The sequence below is a fragment of the Simochromis diagramma genome, unplaced genomic scaffold (genome assembly GCF_900408965.1).
Source record: "Simochromis diagramma unplaced genomic scaffold, fSimDia1.1 OVJJ01000321.1, whole genome shotgun sequence".
In the NCBI taxonomy this organism is placed as follows: domain Eukaryota; kingdom Metazoa; phylum Chordata; class Actinopteri; order Cichliformes; family Cichlidae; genus Simochromis; species Simochromis diagramma.
The window spans coordinates 9,091,927-9,114,597 of NW_024386772.1; the positions used below are offsets into that span (position 1 = coordinate 9,091,927).

The following is a 22,671-nucleotide window of genomic DNA, read 5'->3' on the forward strand; positions in this document are numbered from 1 at the left end:
ATCTGTATTTTAATTCCTGACTTGTCCTATTTATCCTTATTACTGTACCCATAATTGATTTCATGTTACATCAGTCATCTGGATCAATTATAATTAAATAAGCAGTTACTTGTTTTTGGATGTTTGTTAAGAGCAAGAACAGTTAAGAGCCAAATAAAGCCACATAATTCATTTTGTTTCTCTCTGGTGCTAGTAAGATCATAATTTTTTATTATTATGATCAGATTAGGTTTTTTCACATACTACTGTGAGCAAAGAATCATGACTGGACTTTCTGAAAGTGAGTTATTTTTCAAAGAAAATAACAAATGAGTAAGATCTTTTTTAATCGACTGATCCACTTAAATGCTACTCGTCTCAAACATTGTTTATAATATCATTCTCATAGGTGTTTTCTACAGTAATTGGTGTGGACTAAAGGAATATCATAGAGTTATGCTTATGTTCTTAGAAACTGTGGCCTGTGCTTATATGGATGAAGGGCTGCATAAAAGTTATGTTTCACTCCTAGGCCTGAAGAAGCCTTACAGACAGTAATTTGACTAGCTATGCTCCATAGGGCCACTGAAATAGACCCACTGTAAGATGTTGCCCATTTTGATAAGTCTTCTGCCTAAGTAAGCATCTTAAAGATATTTTCATGAACCTGTTTCATCACAGTGTAGCTGTGCTTTAGCCAATTTCTGCCTTTATACCTTAAAGCAAAAATAAGAGCCTCCTTTACTCAATCCCTTGAATATGCACGGGCACAATTTAACATCAAAGTTTGGATGATTCAGATCTTGAATTTTGGGGCTCTTTAAAGGCCCAAAATTTAAATGTAGAATCTGCAGCTCATTAGCCCATATTGAGCTATACTGTCACAGAGAATTTTGTACACATTACTGTACGTGTTTTCTCTGCCCAAGTCAGAATGAACTCTTGAGTATACTGCCATATTATTAATGTTATGTACACTTGATGTTGGACTATACCAAGAAGAATACCAAGATACTAAAAATACATCCCAGTACTGAATGCAAATTATCATATTTTTAGACTATCAGAAAGTCTTTCTTTATATAGATTTTTTTTTCAGAGCACTCATAACTTCATCAAAACCACGTAGGATTTTCAGAGCTGAAAAACACAATTAAACTGTATTTTTTTTTTATTTTAAAGGCCAAGAAAACAAAAGAGACCAGCCCCAGTTGTTTGCGTTAGGACTCCCTCTAGTGGAACTTGTGGGGTCCTATATGCAAACTGTTTTTACCTTGTTTTTACATGACTGAGTGGAACTTACAAGACAACAAAACATGTGGTCCACATTTATTTATTTATTTATTATTTTCCAAAATGCACAAATTAGAAGAAGAGACACACAATCTAGCATTTTCATAAAACCATCATAAAACATTAACTACAGAGCTGTGTGATTACATAACGCAGGCGTGAGCTTAAAAACTCCAAATGTATAAAAGATAGATACTTAAAAAAATTGAAAGTTTATAAAAAATTTGCTTAAAAGTGAATATGAAAATTGGTAAAACATCTTTAAAAAGTAATAGAAATTTTGACATCAATAGCCTATGCACTTTAGTTCAAGGAGTTCGATTTCAGGCATAATTATTACCAGTTTACACTGACATATATTATTTTAATATTCCTATCTTACATGGCACGCCCTTTTAAGACCAAAATCACTTACTTTCTGGTTCCCTGACAAATCTCACTGGCTTCACCAGCGCTCTCTCAACAAAGTCTTGTTAAATTTTATGAGCACACATCACAAACACAGATACCTTCTAATCAACCATCCGAAAAACCTTCACATATAAAAATACAAAGACCATAGTACCGCAGCCATCAGAGAACAATGGTAACCTCTCTCCTCTTTAACACCACCTGTGTTAACATTATTACCACAATAAGCAGCTTTAAAAAGAGGTGATGTGAAACAGACATCTTTGGGTTTGATTTGGGGAATGTGATAAACACATAAAACTGGTTAAAAAGGTGTAAAGTTAACCAACACCTGGGAAATAAAACCACGAGGTCCTGAATTAAGTCGGAATGATTAAAAAAAATCAATATCAAAAATACTCTCAAGTAAATAAATCTTGTGTATAAATATCAACAGACTATTGGAGTGTTATATTTTGTAGCACCAATGAGCTAGTTGATGCAAGGACACTTACCCACGAGAGGGGTGGCTTCAGTTATTCCAAATGACTGTGATGGTCACACAAAACGATGCTACTGTGAAACACCTACGGTACAATGAAAACACGCTGCTCTATCAGCCAACTTATATAAAACTGATATGGAATTACAGAACGAGTGCATAACAATTGAACGTATAGTGAAATGCGGTGAACAGTTTGGATTTGTAAAAACAGTGCTGACAACTGGATTGTTGCAAAACTAGAACGAAATCCATTCAATGTTCAGTTTCACACTTTTCCAACCACCACTGGGATTAAAGTAAGACCACTGTGTACAATAAGCAATGAGTAACAATGGTGCGAGCTCTCACGTAATTATCTGCACATAATTAAATTATTCAGGGTGAAAACAAACACACAAACAAACTTGATGTTTCCTTTAAGTACATAGATGAATAAACATCTGTGGATTGGCTGTGTAGCTGAGCTGTAGGCGTGTGGTTTACTTTAGTTCACCAGCAGGAGGAGAGGAGCCCAAGAGCGGAGACTTGGGGGAAACCTGGACAAGTAAAAAAAAAAAAAAAAATTAAAAAAATTATAGTTTAGAATTTTTTATCAAATTCATCATGGTTAATCCATCCATCCATCAGGGTACACCAAGGTAAGCCAGCAGAAAGATGTAGTCTCCCCAATGTGTCCTAGGTTTGCCCCGGGGCTTTTCCCCATGCCCCAAATACTTTGGAAGGAGTAGCAACTCTACTCTGAGCCCCTCCTGGATGACCAAGCTCATTTTACCTCTAAGAGATAACCCACCACCCTTCATAAGAAACTCATTTCTACTGCTTGCATCTATGTTCTCCTTTTTTCAGTCACTTCCCATAGCTCAAATTGTTTCACCAGATCAGTGTACATCGCTGCCACTACAGCAATAACCCATTTATCAATCTCCTGCTTCACTCTCTCTGAACCCATGAACCTAACACTGGGAAGAAATGAACATTTTGTGAACTTAAAATCACAGCTACTGCCAATCCAAGAAAAATCTCAGGTTTAGATCCTTTTACTGTTTAAGTGCATCATATTTCCCCTGTATTTTCTCTTCCAGGAGTGGTTTCTGTTCATGTAAAGCACCTCTTGATCACTACATTTACATGCACATTAATATTACATTACCATTTTAAATACAAAATATATTATATTTGAGTATGTGTCATTGAAACCACACATCCTGTTTGTATATTAAGAATTAATCCCACTGAAGCATGTTCTTGTTAAGACATGGAATTACTCATATGTTAGGGGCATTCTTTAGACACTGTACTGTCTCCTGGGCCTTCTGTTCACTAGGTGACTCTGCTTTGTTTTGATCATGCTGTGCTTTGTCCTGAAAGAGCTGACTGAGAGTAATTACCTGGATGAGCAACACAGGGCCAGGTGTGCTCAGGCTATGACTAACTGGTTGAGCTACAGCTTGGTCCTTGGGTTCCCTTCTTTTGCTATCAACATACATTACCAGTCATCCAAACATACACATTTACATTACATGTAATCACACATTCCTGATAGTTAATTACAGTTTTCCAAAAATTCCCTTTGTTAGTGCTTGTTGTAGTTTATTAGCCAGGTTGTGAAATAAAATGCATAAAGCACATCTGGAATTTGTCCATCACTTGGGGGTTTATATACTAGTTTATGACACATCTTGCCTGTTTACGGTCAGCTTTGTGTTATATACAAACTAATAGCCAGCTGAGAGGCTGGGATAGTGATTCATACCTGAAAGACGAGTGCAGATGGTTGGTAGGATAGAGAAACATGAGCAGACTCATGTCTGCATGTTTCAGCAATGTGCTGTCACTTTAGGAAACTTAAAAAAATAAACTTAAAAGAATGAGTGAAGTTTAGGTTTTGTTGGGGAGCAGGTAGAAGTCAAATTATATGACAAAGTTATGCATCTCTCGTTCTGTTTAGCCAAAGAGCTGCACAAACATACACCATAAAGCCCACATTAGGTGAGAATGTGTACTTATTCTAAGGCAGTGACTTGTTTGACAGCTGCAAGCTTGTGGGTAATTGGTTTCTGGCTTAAACAGATTTGCTTGTTTGCTATTTTTGCTCAACCCAAAGCCAACTTTAATTTCTGTAGGTATGCCGTAAACCATATGCAACTCTTGCATATCAACACGTGTTTGAGAACACGCAAACATTGCAACACTGCCCAGATGCGGGAAGGAGGCTTATTTTAAAGAAACTGGTTGGAGGAATAATTGACCGAGGTTGTGTTGCATGCAAACAAGAATATTACATAACTATCCGTGTGTTATTAGCCATAGAAAGTGGCAATCACTTCCATGACACATTTCTTGGATTGTTGAATGTTGGTGTGAAAGGGCTACTTTGTGTCTTAGCAGCATATTTAGATACTCACAGGGGATGGAGGCTTTGCAAAGTTGAGGTGAGCGTACAGAAGCACAGCGATGTCATTCTGACTGGCTTCAAGGGCAATGGACAGAGCAGTGCTGCCATCCTGTTTAATACAATGAGAAAATGTTGGTGAGACGCTGGTTTTGGGAAGGAGTCCGCATAACCACAGACCGAACTGGAATTCTTACATTATCGGTGAGAGTGGCATCACATCCTGGCACTGATAGCAGCTGACGCACAATGTCCACATGACCATGTTCACAGGCACACATGAGTGCAGTGGAGCCGTCGTCATCGCGGATGTTAACTTGTGCCCCGCAGGACAGCAGCGCTCGCACCATGTCCCCTCTACCATGACTGACTGCCAGCATCAGCGCTGTCTGTCCAGCCTACAAAACACACATTGTTTAAAATTACTGTTACCCTAATTTTTTAACCAAACTGTGGACACATTGAGACTGCATTTGTGTACATGGTGCAGCAGATACATTTTGAGCAGAATTCTTAAAATCACTTGTAAGAAGACGGTCTAGTTTCTAGAGCAATTGCAATGTGATTGCTAACAGGAATCAAACCAGATGAGCGAATGAGACTGGCTGTTTTTTCTACATTGGCTTCATAGAAATTCACAACTTTTATCCCCTGTTGTCATATCCCACATTGCTCCAAACTTAATTAGTTAGAGCGGCTTTTACTGAATGACTGTAAGGAAAGCAACAAAGACTATAATCACTGGTCTCATGCATGTCACTGGCTTTTGCTACCTGCACTATGCCCAAGGTGGTAAATTGTACATCCACACAAAATCACAAGGTATTCAGATTTTTCTGGAATATTTGCCAAAATGTCACAAAAAAAAGTTTCAGACAAATAAAGACTGAAAATTCTAAATAACTGGGTAAAACTGGTGCAAGAAATATTTTCCAGAAATTTGTCAGTTTTATAAAAAATGTCCCTGTTAATGGATGTATTCCTCTGAAAGCCAAATGATAATCAGGTGCTTACAGTGTTAAAGGTGGAATAAACAGAAAAATACATGGAAGTAAAAAAAAAGAAGTAGAAATATCAGCTCATTGTATTGCCTTGAGAAATTGGATTAAAATAAAATATGTCCTTCACATGCTAAATGCCTCCCAGGGTTAGTATCGTGCACCACATTTTCCTTGACAAAGAAATATTTCAATAAAACGCACATTTAGTTTGTTGGGATCTGGTTACCACTTCTTGTTTGGGTAACAACCAGTGGGAGGCTATGAAAGTTTTACAGTTTTGTACTTTTCTAACTGTCCACACAGTGTCGCTGTTGTGACAACTTTTGTGAAGCACTTGGCCATGGGTCAGCTGTCTACAAAGTTTTTACTCTTGTACTTTTTGTAATGATTACAGTTTTTGAAACATAAGACATTTTATGCAGTCCTAGTCCTGCACTAATGCGTGACAATGGGGGATTTTTGTGTGTGTGTGGAGACGCAGTAAAAACTAATGAGCAGTAGAGGGCGCACCTGGCTGGCCTTGGCATTGACATCCCCTGTGCGCAGCAGCTGCAGGACAGTTTGAAGGTCACTGTCGGAGTGGAAGGCAGCCAGAGCCGTCAGCATGATGGCTGTGTAGCCCGCCTTGTTCTGCTTGTCAGCGTTACACAAGCCTGTCAGGTAAAGAGGCCAATCAATTTGACAGGTGATATAACAGCAGCACAACAAAGTAAAAGGGATCGTTACCACTAATAATTTAATATGACTTATTTCTTAAATTGTAGAGATTATCATAATAAAAAATAACCATAAGACTTTACTTTGACTCTTCAGTCTTATGAGATTTTACTTCGCTTAATATCCAATTTTTCTCCAGCGCCTCTATTGTTTTCTCATAAAAGCACAGAACTCACCAGTGTCCAGCAGAAGTTTCACCACGGGGAAGTTGGAGTGGGAGACAGTGTAGTGAAGGGCTGTATTCCCGTTGCCGTCAGCCATATTTATGACAAACTCCAGCAGCTGAGGGGAGATTGAGGCGAAAGTGTCCATGTAGGCCTTGACAACAGCTGTGTCGGCCGTTTTGTGGCAGGACACACGTAGCCACTCTTGCAGCACTGTGGTGTAAGCTGCCCTCTGAGATCAGACACAATGAGGACTGTTAAGGCAAATAAACATTTGACAGATGGCTGGAGAAATGCAAGAGCAACGACGACATCAAAAATGTGAAACCAAACCTCAGGAGAAGCCTTGAGTTAATGTGTTGTTTGATCTTTCAGTACTTGCAAAAATTATGAAACCAAAGTTAAGAATTTTCTTATTTTAACTTATGTCTTATTCCAGACATGGGGTGCAACAATCCAGTGTAGTCTTAGTGCCATTCCCAAGCCAGGATAAATGGGAAGGGCATCCGGCATAAACTCTTTCCTGAATCAAACATGCAGATAATCAAATATCTTAAGCTATACTTTAGTAAATATTTAGAGTTGGCAAACTAAAGTAAAATATATTCTAAATTAAATTATTGAGTGTGCACAGTTTGTGGGTAGCTGTGCCTCCTTGTTTGAGGTTGGTCTATGTCATTTATTTTAAACGTGAACCTTCTGAATTTCCTAGAAAGAAGTAACGACAGGAGAAATGTGAAGAAATGTGGAGAAATGTGAATTAGACTCAACACGTACTGCTCCTTGTTGGCTGAAGGCATTAGGTTCCCCCAGGGCTTTCTGCAGGGCATGCAGAGCTAACATCAGGCTGTCAGTCAGCTCCAGTCTGTGGCAGATAAGGAGACAACATCACTCTCAGATGTTCATAGATCCTTTAATCCTCACAGACAGACTCTGTGTACACTTACCTGACTTGTTTTGAAGGCGCTGTCGCAGTCTCATTTGAAATACGTTCATCTGCTGGTTTGCACTCTGACTGGACGCTGTACCGCTGCTGGGTGTTATCACTGATTTTAGTGAGGCCAGGTGATGAAGAACAGGTAAGTGAAGCCTTCTGCTCAGGAGTGGATTCAGTGCTAACTGGTGTGGAGGTGACCTGTTTGTGCTTTTCTGATGATTGTTTGACAGTCTCAGAATCATTTGATGAACATGGAGGAGGTATGGCGTGGTCTGATGCTGGTGGCTGTGAGGCACATTTTTGCACCACAGTGTCTGTCGCTGGTGACTGAGGTGCTTTGTTTGATGGCATTGTGTCTACAGCTGCAGACTGGCTGGGACTTGAGTCTGGAATGGCAGCTGGTAGTTTGACAGCATTTTGCTGAGGTACACTGGTGCTTTCTTCTTGCTTGGAATCCTTGTTGTGTATTGTCTGCTGGTGCTGGACTGTAGACTCTGGAAGTTTTTCTCTGGCTTCATGATATTCACTAGAGTCACTCCCCTCATCTGAGCTCTCACTGCTGCTATCTTCTGAGGATGTGGACTCGTAGCTGTAAGACAAGAACAATTTTCACTCTGCTCAAACAGCTCAGAGTCTTTGCAGGTGACACAGGGAGTACATTTCTGCTTCTTCTTTTACCTTTTTACTTAACCTTATGCTGACAACATTCCCTTGACACGGTACTCAGTGGATGAAAATAGCCGACTGCTGCTATGCAATAACTAACACTTACCCTCCATTGACTCCAATAAACTGTAGGTTTTTCTTCGTAGAGGGCGAGCCTGGTTCACCTTCTGCTTTCCGCTTCATAATTGATCTCAGAGACAATTGGGGAGATGAAGCTAGAAAAGATACCAGCAATTATTCATACAGTGGGAACATGATGTGGTCAGAAGACACTAGTTTAAAAATCACATACCTGTCTTAGGTAAGCCTTCTTGTGATTGGATAGAATCATTTGCTTCTTCCTTATTATGCACAATCCGATCATCAGATGCAACAGCAATGGCAGGATTAGCTACAGGTACTGAGGTGGACAACCTGCTCTTCAAGACATCGCGTACCTGCTTAGAGCTGACTGCAATCGGCAACTCAACTGGAGCATCTGAGGGAGAGAGACAGACAACATTTCAAAGCTAACTAATCAGTCTTTTTGTGCAGTAATGCAATAAATAATTGTTATTGCAAAGATACAGTCTGATGCAGTACAATCCAGCAGTAATGCAGCATTCCAAACCCCTCCAGTTAAAATTTAAATATATTAAATATAGAAGTATTTGCGACTTTTCAACGACTTTTCAACTTTCAGTAAAAACATATATTTGAGGGTGACAGACTCAGTTTCTCAGACAATGATTAAGTCTAGCCTTGGACCAACCCCCGTCCGACACACACACACTTTTTTTTAAGAACAGATCTTTGGTGATTTTTTTCCTTTCAGTTTAGGACTAAGCATAATTCATATCTGGGAAACTTTTTGCACAGGTTTCACAAAATGCTCTTGCATTGGACTGCATCAGACTCTCCAGTTTAAGCTCATAAAGTCTCAGTAACAGACCTTCAATTCGCCCTCTCTGGTGGTCTTCCACGCCTCCAGCAGCTGGCTGAATGGGGGGGGAGCTGCAGGTCTCTGCTCGGAGCAGTGTTCCCACCTCTACCACAGTAGGCTGCTCCAGTGTGTACACCTGAATTCCTACAGTTCTCTGGTCCCTCTGGTGTCGTTGCTGTGTGAAGCTGACTAGTGTATGCAGGCTGCAGCCTTGAGGCTCCTGCCAGCCCAGGCTCGTTGCTATGACTGGATGCTCTGCCTGAGGGCCCTTCTGGACTCCTGCCACCTGCTGCTGTGCAGCCTGTAGCTCCTGCATTGTCCTCTTTAGTTGACCCTCAAGCTGACCCACTTGATTTTTGAGGACTTCTGTCTCAGGCAGCAGTCCCAGATCCTTCTCTTGAACCCAGACCCCCACATGACGACTTCCTCTTGAGTCCTCTGGTCCCACGCCAATGGTGCGCACTTCTCGCTTTGCATCTGGTCGCACTCCACTCACAATCACTGTGTCCTCAATCTCACACCCTGAGTCTTGCTTGGACCCATCAGGTGTGGTGGGGGACAGTGACCCTGCTGGCTTATTGTTGTTGCTCCCCTTTCCAGTGCTCAGGTCTTCTTCAGGGATGTCAATATAGAGCTCCCCTCTGGGACGACCTCGGTTGAACCCCAGAGTGTGGCCCAGGAACTTCTGGCTCTTCAGCTGGACACTGAGCTGCCGTTTCTCCTCCTGCAGCACTGAGATTTTAACTTGGAGCACAGGGATTGTTTTCACCTGCTCTTCTAGCTCCCTTATCTTTCTCAGGGCTGCAGCCATCTGCTCCCTGACATGTTGCAAGTGAGCTGGGGTTGGAGTTACTGGGGTGGACAGGCCAGAGCTCATGGGAGTGAAAGATCCACCTCCACCCTGTGACCGGTTGAAGCTGTGTGCGCTGCTGATGGAGGTGTTAGAGCCAACTACACTGCTGTGCATGCTGCCAAGATTGGAGAATCTCCGTCCCTCTTTCTCTTCTTCCAGCTTCCTGCGAGCATCCAACAGAGTCTTCTCCACCCGGGCAGTACTGAAGCTGGGCCTTTGTGATGTATGGTAGCCTGGGGCACAGTAGGAGTAAGAGGAATGCCGGCTGTCCATGCTGGCATTGGAGCAGAGAGACTCCGTGGAGGTCCACCAGGAGCCAGCGTAGCCATAGCCACGGGGCAAAGAGCCATAGCGTGGCCGGCGTTGGACAGGCACCTTCTTGATAGTGTTCCCCTTCTCTATGTCGTTAACATATTTGAGGAAGTCTAGGTCCAGACGGTAGCCATAGGGGGTCTCCACTGAGTAGGGTGCCTCCTGTTCTTTGGCGTGCAGGGAAGGGGGGGCAGGCGGGTTGAGTTTCCCTGCAGGGGAAGGAAATAAACTTTAAACAAACGGAAATCTGCATCTAATCTTGGGTTCAGACTTCAGAAAAAAGCATCAGCTACTCCACAGTTATAAATGTACTCAGAATTCATCACCAAATTAGGCACAAAGTGGATTGTTGGAGTTCATAATGACACAATCTTACAGTTAAAATACATGCCAGTTGTGTGATAGTTTAAATCCTAACAAAAGCATTAACCTATCATCATCTTTATGTTGATCATTATAAGGAATTAAAAATAGAGGGCGCACCTGGGAAGCCGGGGTCCATATGCAGCACCTGTGCCATAATGCGCCTGTGGCTGCTTTTCAGACAGTCACACAAACACGCTCACCTGTAGGGAGACAAAAGTGTTGAAATTAAACATACTGTACACTAAACATTTCTATAAATAACAAAGGATTCAAGATTTCAAGAGCTTTATTGTCTATACAACAATATACACAGTATACAGCGTACTGAAATGCTGTTTCACCCCAAGCCCCCCATGGTGCATCTATAAGTATATAAAAGATATATCTCCAAGAGATATAAAACTAGGAATTACAAATAAATAATATGCTAAATTTGGGTAAAATTAGGGGATAAAAAGGTACTAATTACTAACTATACAATACTATAATAATAACTATTCAATACAAACTGTACCATAAACAAAGACAGAACAGAGACAATACGAAGTGGATTGTGCAGTAGGTGTTGAATACCAGGTTCAAGTTACGGTCAGGATATTGTAGACAAGACAGGACATGTGAGACATGTGCAAGATGCAAAATATGCAAATACAGTATAATTTAGATGTGTGTTCAGTAACTATGTGATTAAGTGTGCAAATAAGCATATTGCTCCCAGGTCCAGTTTGTAGTGGATTTGTGGAAGTTGTTGTTGTTTTGAGTCTTTTGGTGAGTATTTTAAGGTGTTTGTAAAAGTGGCTTTTCTTGCATTAATTATAAAGATGCAATCAATGCAGTAATACACAACTGTCTACATCCAACTAAAACCTAACAGAATCAGTATTCAAATATCTTAATATCTTAAGTTAACTGTAAAGTCTGCATGACATAGTGTGTCCAGAAATAATTACCGCTTTTGACTGCATTGCTCTCTCTGTATAATGGTCAGAAATAGCATTAGCCTTTCTACCCGCCTGCCTCCATTCCTTATTTTATCCTTCCATTTTTTTGAGCATATTGGGCCACTGTCAGTTGTATATTTGTTTCTGTTCATAGCATTCAGAGAAGAGAAGTTACAGGGGGAAAGTTTCCTGGCAGCTAATTCCAGGACAGAGATTTGCCAGTTACAGCCTTATTAGGAATCATCTGTGTGCACTTACTTCGCCTCTCACATTAGGATTTACAGACACTCTCTCTTCTTTCTCTCCTGCACTTCTTCCATCTCTGGCTTCTTCTCTATTTGTCCTTTCTTTATGCTCTTCTGCTCCTGTTTTACCCCTCTAAGCATCAGCTGATGATCAGAAGGTTTCAGCTAGTCCCTTTCTTTTTCTCTGCACACTTAGATGCTTTTTAATTCAGCCAAAACACACAGTGAATTGCTGAGAACTTGCATTTTACCAAAGGTAACATATGGATTTTGACTCTTTATAAACAAAAGACTAAGCCTTTCCCTCCACAGAGAGCAACACACTGCCAGCAAAAATGTAGAAACCCTAATGCCATGCCTCTGAGTTGGTGTGTGCTTGGAAAAGATTAACTTTCTAGGTCATCACTTTGCGGGAACTGTGGAAGTCTTTAAGCCGTCCACAGTATTAGTCAGTTGAACATCTTTATATACTATGGCTTTGATAAGATAGCAACAGAAGTCTGCGCTGCAAACCACTTTGTTTTCAAGTGCAAACTATATTTGCCTCAGTCTAAAGCTGTTTTTTGTTTTTTCTCTTCCTCTCTCGCTCTCGCTCTTTCTCTCCATCTATCTTGTGACCCTAGCCCGTGCTTGCTCGTTTGTGAAAAGTAGGACACTTGGAAACACTGACTAAATTGACATGGTATTTTTGAAGTGCTTTAGTCAGTTTAATTTCTCGATGTGATTCTGCTTATCTGTACCCTTTCATCACCCTCTCATTCCAAGATTGCCACACACTATTGGGCCGTGAAATACAGACTGCATGCAAACCCAAACCCATTTTAAGATTGGCACCATGGTGGTAAGGAAGAATCACACTGGTTAATCTAATTTAAAATGAAGCCAACTATCCTTCAGCTTACACATGAGGACTTTATGCCCCAGATATAAAATTTTAACTTACATATGAGAAAGTGGAGAAAAAAAGACAAATCTTGACTAATATTGCAGAGCCTTTAAAAAAGATGAAGAATTTGGCTGCCTGCCTTCAGCCTACAGTTTAAGTGTCTGTTTATCTCCATTGAAAGTGTCAGACTGATGGTGTACAGTGTCTGGTGTACAGTGCGGTCTGGGAATGACTACATATGTGAGAAAGTGAGAGTAGGACATAGAGGCGTGGTTGCAAAAAGACAGACTGTGTGAGAGAATATGCGTACAGGGTGGAGGGCAGCACTGACAGGGGACAGCCGATGAGATATAATTAGAGTATGTAGTTTTGCAACCTAACATGCCTGCCAAGCAGACTGGTTGATGTCGTCTACTCGACTTCCCTTCAAATTCCACTTTATTTTTACAATTTTGCTCTGAAGAAGCAGACAAGCATAGAGAGACAGAACAGAAAAAAAATCAGGTTACTACGGGTAAATCATTAAAATGCACACAATCAATAGCTGACTACATGGTGATGGTTATTTGTACGATTAGTCCCAGAGGAAAAAAAAAAAAAGAAAAAAAAGAAGGGTCAACCCAGACACCTGCTGATGAACACCTAATAAAAAACGTAGATGAATATCCAATAGTCCATCAACTTTATCCAGTTCACGGATGAGGCCAGATGGCCCGATCCATTCAGCATACATCTGACGTGCAAATATAAAAATCCTGTATGAGCAATGCCTAATTTCCAAAACTATAGGTACCATGGAAAAAAAACTCCCAGACACAGGAGAGTAGTTTTCCCTGTGTAAAACTACCATTCATAAATAACAGCCAATTTAATGAGCAGAGATGATAAGTTTTTCCTTTCGGATATTTCTTTTATGATAGCAAGGAAGCATTCCACTGTAAGTGGTTCTTGTCCAGACACTTCTTTGTTATTGCCTTTTTACTGGCACTAAGCAATACTTCATGGCTATATTTGCCTCAAATGTACAAGTCACTTGGTCGATTACCTAAATATATGATATCGAGAGTATAGTCAAGCTCAAAACCTATTATGAGTTTAATTTATGTTACTGTCTTTGCTCAGTAAGATTGTTTTGCTGGACAATTAGAAAACATGTGATAATGATCAGCCATTGTAATATCACATTGTATCCAGCAGTGTCCAGATTCCAGATCTGCCCCTTTGTTGATGTTTTCTTTTTGGGGTTATAAAAAAATGAATTATTAAATTCACATATGCAGTTACATTGGCTTCCTGTCGAATTTAGAGTCCATTTTAAGATTTTGGTTTTAACTTTTAAGGCTCTTCAACAACAAGCACCACCATATATTATTGAACTTTTACAGCCCTATGCCCCTAGTAGGTCTCTGAGGTCGAGTAGTCAGGGCCTACTTGTCATTCAGTATACGAGACTGAAAACTAGGGGTGATAGAGCTTTTGCTACTGTGGCCGCCAGACTGTGGAATTCCCTTCCTCAGGACTTACGATCCGCTGATTCATTGATTACTTTTAAAAAACAGCTAAAAACACATATTTTTCAAATTTCTTTTTGCTAACTTTGTTTGTATCTTGTTTGTTTTTTTATTTTTATAATCTGTTATATCTTGTAAAGCACTTTGTGATTTCTATCTAGAAATGTGCTATATAAATAAAATTTTATTTTTACTTACTAAATAAAGGTGCTGTCATTTTATTTTATTTATATAACCTATCTTCACCTGTTAGTGTTGTATTTGTTCCTTGATTTGACCTTGATGTATAAGGTGGAATTTTTTCCCAAGACACTGCATATATGAACAAATTCTGGGTAACATCAATAAAAAAAATTTATGATGACCCCATGTAAATTGCAGGTTTCACTAAGAAGTTGAAAACTTTAGAGATCTGTATTGGCTGAAATAACAAATATGATGTAATGCCTTTCCAGGTCCAGTCTCTAAACTTCAAGTCCGAATTATACTCGTTTAAAATCTTCACTATATTCCAAAAATCTTAAGAACAGTTATTCCTCTTACATTAATTAAACAATATATTTAACAATACTTCTGTCAGATCACTTAATTTATTTAGGTACTTGTTTATCTCACCTACCACAGATTGTAGGACGACACTCAACTGGCTTAATTCTTAACCTTTCCATTTTTGCACCATACCCACTGTTGCACCAGCAGAATGAATACTGTAACTGTGTTGCTCTACAATAGTCCTTCAACCACGGCAGGAACATTCCACCTTTTTCTTTTCCTAGCTGTAGTATTTTAAATTTTACTCTAGACTTATTACCCTGCCCTATCCTACAGGTATTCATTTCCATTTATTAATCTGTTTTATTAATATCTCTGCTGGTACTAGACTGAAAAAGGAATAGCAGAAGAAATAAAATCAAATTTTCACAATTTCTACTTTATTATACAAATTAAGGGAGCACATCGTTCACGGTCTACTTTTATTTCTTTTAGCATAAAACAATAATTTAAATTTGATGATGTTTAGATTCTCTTGTATAGTGATACCTAGGTATATAATACTATTTTTTTCTGCTGAGTTTATAAGATTAGCGTTGATAAAATATAGCTTTATAAACACATATTTTGGGTCTAGTGTATGTTTAATTTGCATCATGAATAAAAACTTGTTTTATCCCTGTAAGTAAATTTGCTGTTATTCCAATGTGTTTTCTAATTACTTGAGCAAGAAGCTCTATAAATAATGCAAAGTGCAAAATGTAAAGTGGGGGCTTAAGGGACACCCTTGACGGCATACTCGTTTCAAACTAATTACCCTGAACAAATTCCAAAATTCTGAAATCTTCTTATTTAAACTGATTATTTTCCACTATCAGGCTCCCACAACAACAGCAGAGTGTTTCATATGTGCTAATGTGTGTGCACGTATTCCCCTGAGTGTGTGAGTATGGCTGGGGTGGAGTGGCTGACCTTCCTCTCCGTCTCTCGGGTTTAAACAGAGTTCCTTTGAGATGACATCTGAACAGAAACCAGCGTTTGCCCTTCCCCAGCACAACTCTCCCCAGCCAGCCTCCATCTAGGACACATGGTTTGCCCCCATTACTCCCCCCTACCTCCTTCATAGAGCTGCATACCATGCTAGAGGAAGCTAGCATGGTCTGGTCTCTCCCCTCTATTCCCTGCTATTAAGATTAAGACAACCCCTGGGGGGGTAAGATGCAGGTCATCCAGCACAAATTACGCGTCTGTGGTATGTCCTGTAGGATGTCACGAGAGTAACTGCATAATGCTGAAGCTTAATTGACTTCTCATACTCACCACTGAAAAAGATTTTTTCCTCTATGTGCATGAAAGTTTCGGGTTTACTCCTTTCTATGCAGACCAAACTCCAGCATGGTATTAAAAGGGTTAAAACTCGGTTTGAGTTACAGTGTGGATAAACATTCCCTCAGAAGACTGAGACCACCGTGATGAGTAATTTTAAAATGCCAAGCTTCATTTCAAGGTCTGTTCTCCCTAGTTTATCAAACTCATTGCTTCCATTCATTGAGTCACCTTATTATTATTGCCATTACAAAGGATTAAACCTCAGTACTGCTAAGTCAAAAATACCGCCGCTCTTTCCACCACCCAGAGACGATCTTTATGGAGTTTTCCATTGCACTGCTGACTCTCAGCCTTTGGTGATTGCGATTTTGCTCAAGCTTGGGAATGGTTTGTGAATTAGGAAAAGAGGGATTTATTTTCTACTTCATACCAGCTGCTTGCGCTGCGAGGACGGGATCTCTCCTCCCCAGGCCCCTTGCCTCTCCCTTCCTTTTCTTGCTCTCTTACAGTCAGCACCTGCGGGAAATAAGAATAGAGGAAACTTGAACTTTGGCTGCCACTGCCTTTGACTGTATCAGTTAGTAGTCCAGAAAAATGACAATAACTGGGATATATGCAGGAATAGTTTTCAGGGGACATCAGTAAAATCATGGAAAGGGTGTGCAGCTCTGCTGACACAGAGATAAACAGATTCATAACAGGTGGGCATGACGTGAGGGTAAACACAGGTTGCAAAGCAGGAAACAAACATTTCAAAACAGAACACACATCCAGTGTGTCAGTGTTTTTGACTCACACACCGGATGTGAACAACATACACCCATAAGATGCAAATCACACACTGATTGTTGCACAATATAAGTGAAGCCTGAGCCATGTGCAAGTTCTCCTCTCACAGCTTTCTAGAAATAATTTCCCCCACCCCATTCCAGTTCAAGGCTCTCTAATCAATTCAAGGCTGGGAGCGGGAGCCTCCCTGCCATGTGATTGGGCAATGTGTCAGTTTTCTAACTCTCCCAAATCCAGTGGCACTCACAAACACCCCCACCCTCTGGATTAGTGGGAACCTGTCTGTATCACCTAAGGCTAGACTGATTTCATGAGCCTTATGATGTATTTCCTTCAACACAGTCTTAACTGCTGTGTGAGTGTCAACCAGACATGCTGCATGACAGCGTCTGCTGCCGATTCTCCTACTTTGGCTCCAGCAGCACAGAGTAAGGCTGCTGTGAAAGTGCGGTCGACATTTTGTCTGGAGTTCTCAGAGCCTAAAAAACACTGACGAGTGACCTTTGCGTCATATCATAACAAGGCTTGCCGTTGTTCTGTCCATTGTTTCATTGTGTTGCCATGCCAATACCACTGAGGGTATTGGTGGGAGAGAAACATCTTTTAGACTAGAACTACAGCCAAATCACAAAGAGCCATTCATTCAGGCCCTAGTTCCACAGCTGGTTCTAATAGAAATCAAGGAGGGGCATCTCTGAGAAAAAGAGAGGGAGCGGTAGACAGAGTATGGACGAGTGTGTGGTAAGGAAATTTGCCTCAAAACAAACAAACAGTTGGTGAAGACCTGTTATGGACCCACACACTGACAGAAAGTGGAAACACAAGATGCAGGACTTGCACTGAGTGACTGATATCTAAATCTAAACAGGCTCCAAAGTTAACAAAACTAGATGTATGTGTTGATGACTGTGAATAATACCAAAGTAAAAACATATTATGAATACATTTCCACCTTAGTTATGGGACCTCATTTATCAAATCCAAAAGCTACTCGCAAACAATGAGATCAAAGACAGCGGCGCATGTCGGGCTGTTATAACTGTGCGTTTGGCGGAGATGGCAAATACCAAACATTACAGAGGAGACAAGCTGAACTCCCATGGACTCCCACAGAACACAGATGAAAACACACATACCCCCTAAACACACCAACACTGTCTGAAGCCTGATGACTCCCATAAATCAACAAATACAGTTGAAGATATTACTTTGATTTATTCAAGTAAGGGCAAAGATGATATGAAAGCCCAGTGATTTAGCTGCTTTTAATTCATCTGAAAAGTTTTAGCTCCCAAAGAAAAGCTCTCAGAACGGCAGTTTACGTGCCACTGTCATCATACCAAGCAAATTGTCTGTTTCAAAACGGAGACCATATTTGAGGTCTGACGAAGAAAGGGTTACAGGAAAGGGAGCTTCATCTTTCTATTCCCCAAGGACGCAAAAACAACTCAGTCACTTCCTCCCAGCCCAGGAGAAAGAGTAACAAGGAGAAAGAGAGCATAAACGAAAAAAGGGGGGGAGCAGCGGTAGGAGAGGGAGAAAGGAGTACAGTGAGAGAGGGAGGGTGGGACAGAAAAGAGGGGAAATGTGAGGAAAGACAGGCAAACTGTAAAAGGAGGGGGAAGAAAGTTTTAGATGGAAACTTCTGAAATGAGAAGAACATGCCTGTTCTCAGATTTGGACTCCACCAGAATGAATCATGCTGACACCAGAATGAGTGCTGCTACTAACGCAGGACAAACATCTACAGATCAGACAGAGGGGCCGCAGAGCGCTCCTCACAATGAGTAAATAACGATTCAAGAGGACCTCTCCTCATAATCCCACATGGCTCCACCTAGAAGATTACCATCATTTGTACATTCCTCTCCTAAAATAGAGAGAAAAAAGAGAGAATCCCTAAGACAAGTAGCACTTTGTTGCACTAAATAAAGCTTATTGTTGTTCAGAGTTGTTTTTTTTCAGGGTAACAGGCCACAGACCTCAAAAAAGATGTGCTGAAGGCCTTTAAATGTCACATAAAGATGCTGCTGTATCTACTGAGACTTCTTTGTCTTCCTCCTCATTCTGCAGCACAGATGGCTTCATTCAGCCAACTAGCCCTGGATGAATAATAAATCAGAAAAATTAAAACAAATCTTTCCCAAAGAGCTGAAGAATAATAAATGCAGAAGCAGCAATAGCCATTTTTCACCCAGCGTAATGTGGCTGAAGAGCATATGTCACCGCATGACAGAAAGGGCCTTCACCAAATGCGAGGCCAGATGATCTCATATCAGCATGCTCATACAGTGTGTACTCATGCTGCTGGTGGGACATGTGGTTTTTGACTAATGTAGCCATTAAATTCGGGACAGTGAAATCATAACCCAATGGGATGTCACCTCCAGGACTTCTTGCCCTTTAGGAAAAAGCCCTGTTTTTCACATTAAGGAGTGGTGATGAGAAGGAGCAGACGGCGTGGAGCTGGAGCAGTCTGGTGCTAGAGAGACTATGGCCAAAAGGAGAGGCCGGCCAGCTCACATTACTCCTGGAACAGGAGCAGAGTAAACACCCGCCTCTCCGCTATTGGTCATTGTGCTGACCTCCAACAGGAAACTGAGCAAGGGTGGGGCTGAGCGACAAGGAGCGGCACGGGGGGGGGGAAAAAAAGCCATTTGGGAGAAAATTCCTGAGCAGTTGTGGAGGTGGGGATTAAGACGGATGCTGAGCGGAGACGCAGAGAGTTGCTCTGTTTTAGAGAAACTGAGGTGGTCTGGAGAGGAGGAAACCCAGACAGCAGTGATTGAGAGATGGTGGAGAGCCAGTCACAGCAGTTTGAGGGTTAAAAGATCAGGTCAGCGTGTGTGAACAGATGGTACAACAGAACGCAGGAAGTCATATCAGTCCAGTTTCCATGCTAAGTTAAGCAGTTCCTTCTCGAGAATCTTATCAATTACTTCCTGATTTGGTGAAGTTGTTGATGCAACGGTTGTACAGACACAAATAAAACAAAACAGACAGGGGAAAAAATAATAATCCAATGCACTTTACACATGTTGCTTACTGGACAGCACAGTCCATCTGGCTTCTCTGGGTGATTAATAAAATAAAGGAGATCAGTCAGCTTATTCAGCAGGATAACGAATTATTGTCCCTATTAGAGAAAAAGCCAGCTTTTCACCATATGTTCACTACACTGCTCTCCCTAATCGACAGAGTTAAGTAGGAGTATTAACTCACTGACTTGACCACAGCAGTCTCATGCTGGGCTGTATATTTATCCAACTCTAGTGCAAAACTTCCTGTTTAATATTCATGTTGTTATGGTGCATATTCACAGAGTGCTTTTTAGAAAGGCAGAATAACACGCTAAAAACAAACTGCATGCATAAATGAATAAGGTCCATTAATATTATTATAGAGCCCTGTGCCATAAACCATCATTATTTCACATGACTTTATGAACATGGTATACTGTCTTAATATAACAGGTGATTAAAAATGCAGTAAAACTTCTCTGAAAGGCTCATCTGTGGTTAAAAAAAAAAAATCCAAGAAAGTGATAAACAGTCTCACACAGGTTCAGGGTGTAATTTCATTAGCTTTGCTAAACAATTTAAACGCCCGGCGTGTGGCCCAGTGTGCAAATGGGTTTATGGGCCCTGCATTCCTCCACTGCACCCCTGTAATGAAACAATCACATTCCAGCTCAGAAAAAAAAGAATCTGCTTAAGGAGACTCCAGCTGCTGACAAACCTGGATACAGATCCATAAAATGCAGTCTGGGGGACTCCCTTAGAGTGGGTTTTCTCTTTTACTGCACTTACACTCAACATATCTCAAATTAACAAGCAAATATTTAGTTAGCAGTCCTCTTAGCTGAAACTAAACCACATTATTGTCTTAATAAATCCTACAATCATGAGGGCTCTAATATGTTTTTGCCTTAAACCACTGTAACAAAAGCTAATTTATCCCTAAGGTCTGTCCTTAATGCTCTTTAACTATATTATAATATATGGGTTCTATATGACGCACCAACACCTTTTCCATGTAATAACATGACAGATGGGACAGAGACCACGTGAGCACCATGCAGCTGCTGGTAGGTGATTTAATACAGCCAGCAACCCATTACACAACAGCAGGACAGTGGTGTATTGTATGATGTAGTGTAACAGGCTGATGACTGCACTCCCACATCCTGCCAAGTTCTGCTTGCCCACCATGAAAACAACATCTGACTGAGCTAAAAGTTTCTCAGTAAAATGACTGCATTCATAAACAAATAATATAGTAATGCAAAAATTAACAGGGAGATTCTAGTTTATTTGAGAAAGGACTCCGGTTAGAGATGTCTTTCAAGAAAGAAAAAGAAAGAGCAAAAGGTATATATTTGGTCCACTTGCCCTGTTAATATATAACCCCCCTTCTTATCGCTGACCACTGGCCAGCTACAGCTGGCGAGACCAGCAAATATTGAGGGCAAAAAGCAGCGCTGAAGAACATCTGGAAGTCATGAAAACTTGCAGCGTGCGTGGGACCCACCCTCTCCCATGAGCCCTTACAGTTTTTAAATGAGATTTTCGTTTTTAATTAAATTATAAACTGACTGGATTGTTGCAACATTTTCTGAATTAAGCATGAGAATAAAAAAAGTTTCAAAGCCAAGTGCAAACACACCCAAAATGTCTTTCTTTTTTTTTTTGTTATTTTGGAAATGATGTCGTGTTTAGTTGCATACTGCGAGATTTAAGAGCCTAAAAGTTGAGCTTTCCAGGCAGCCCCCCCCCCCCCCCCCACAAGCCCACCAAGACAATAATAGAGCCCTATGTAATGAATTAAAGCCGCTGTATGGAAAATGCAAAGCTTATAAACAGAAATGTTAAGAAAGCTAGGGTTGTGAGGCCAGAGTTAGTGTGACAGACGCACTCTCAGTCCCCATATGATGTAAATTATTGATAAATATTGATAAATCTGGTTAATCCCGCGCGGTGAGCCTCCAGTGATGCTGTGAACAAAAAAGAGGACGCACCGGAGAACCAATCGCGAGAGTCAAACATTCCTGCAACCGTAGATAAATACTAATATGAAATTATAAAAGCTAATTAGTCAGAAACATTTAACAGAAATACACAACCAGCCATAAGCTACGCTAGGTGTTGGTTTTTGAGGATAAAGGACCCGTTACTTCAGAGAAGGAGCACCGGAGGGGAGAATGGGCAGGACCGACGCTTCACAAAAGAAGTCCCACTGAAAGCTCCTCGTCTGAAGCCATTTACAAAACACGCTGACAAAGACAGACCGAGCTGGTTTTCGCACAGAGGAAAGTCAACTTATTGTCTGCTCTTACCTGCCCTGCGCAAATCCTTTCTGCCGCCTCGGCCCAGGAGGAGCGCTCACTGACAGAGAGACAAAAACACCGCAGCCAAGATGCTCCGAGCCCCCTCCCGCTTCTCTTAAAGGGCACGCGGCCACGAGGCCAGGCGGTGGGCTCGTGCACTGCACGTCTCGCTGGAGTCTTCATATATATACAGAGACATATATGAAGCTGTGCAATCGTTTGACCCTCCTTCAGTCTGAAAGTCATAGATTAAAAAAGGGGGCCAAGCTATTTTAGTGATGAGATCATTTATGATCCCACTGGCCTACATTTATTTATTTTTATTTTTTTTACTGTAATGTAAAATTAAAGGGTTTCTTTTAAATGGGTCTGGTTGTTTATTTATTATGTACTGTACCGTTTATCTATGATAGACATATAAAAATGTATTTAATTTTATGTAAAAAAAAATAAAATAAAAAAGCAAATAAAAAAACAAATTGTGGGGAAAAAAAACTTTATTTATAAAAATGTGTTTGTTACTTCTAACAATATAAATGTCATTCCTTCAAGAGCAGTTTATTAGAATCGGTTAAACGCCAAAATATCGATGACTGGAACTCATGTAAATAAACACAATGAAGTCAACGTGGTGATTCTCTTTTCAACGCCTTGT

General features: G+C 40.7%; 1 protein-coding gene across 1 annotated transcript; it reads right to left on the minus strand.

Annotated features, from left to right (window-relative positions):
• Nucleotides 1–1,301: 1,301 nt before the first annotated feature.
• kank2 (KN motif and ankyrin repeat domains 2) lies at nt 1,302–22,153 on the minus strand. Its single transcript, XM_040046993.1, has 13 exons — nt 22,026–22,153; nt 16,332–16,417; nt 10,615–10,697; nt 8,976–10,340; nt 8,337–8,522; nt 8,151–8,259; nt 7,389–7,967; nt 7,219–7,306; nt 6,454–6,673; nt 6,071–6,213; nt 4,757–4,957; nt 4,573–4,671; nt 1,302–2,703 (listed from the first exon to the last, which is right to left on the minus strand). The coding sequence occupies exons 3-13, from the start codon at nt 10,649–10,651 to the stop codon at nt 2,647–2,649; spliced, it is 3,084 nt and encodes a 1,027-aa protein (XP_039902927.1). The 5' UTR covers nt 10,652–10,697; nt 16,332–16,417; nt 22,026–22,153; the 3' UTR covers nt 1,302–2,646.
• Nucleotides 22,154–22,671: the final 518 nt, after the last annotated feature.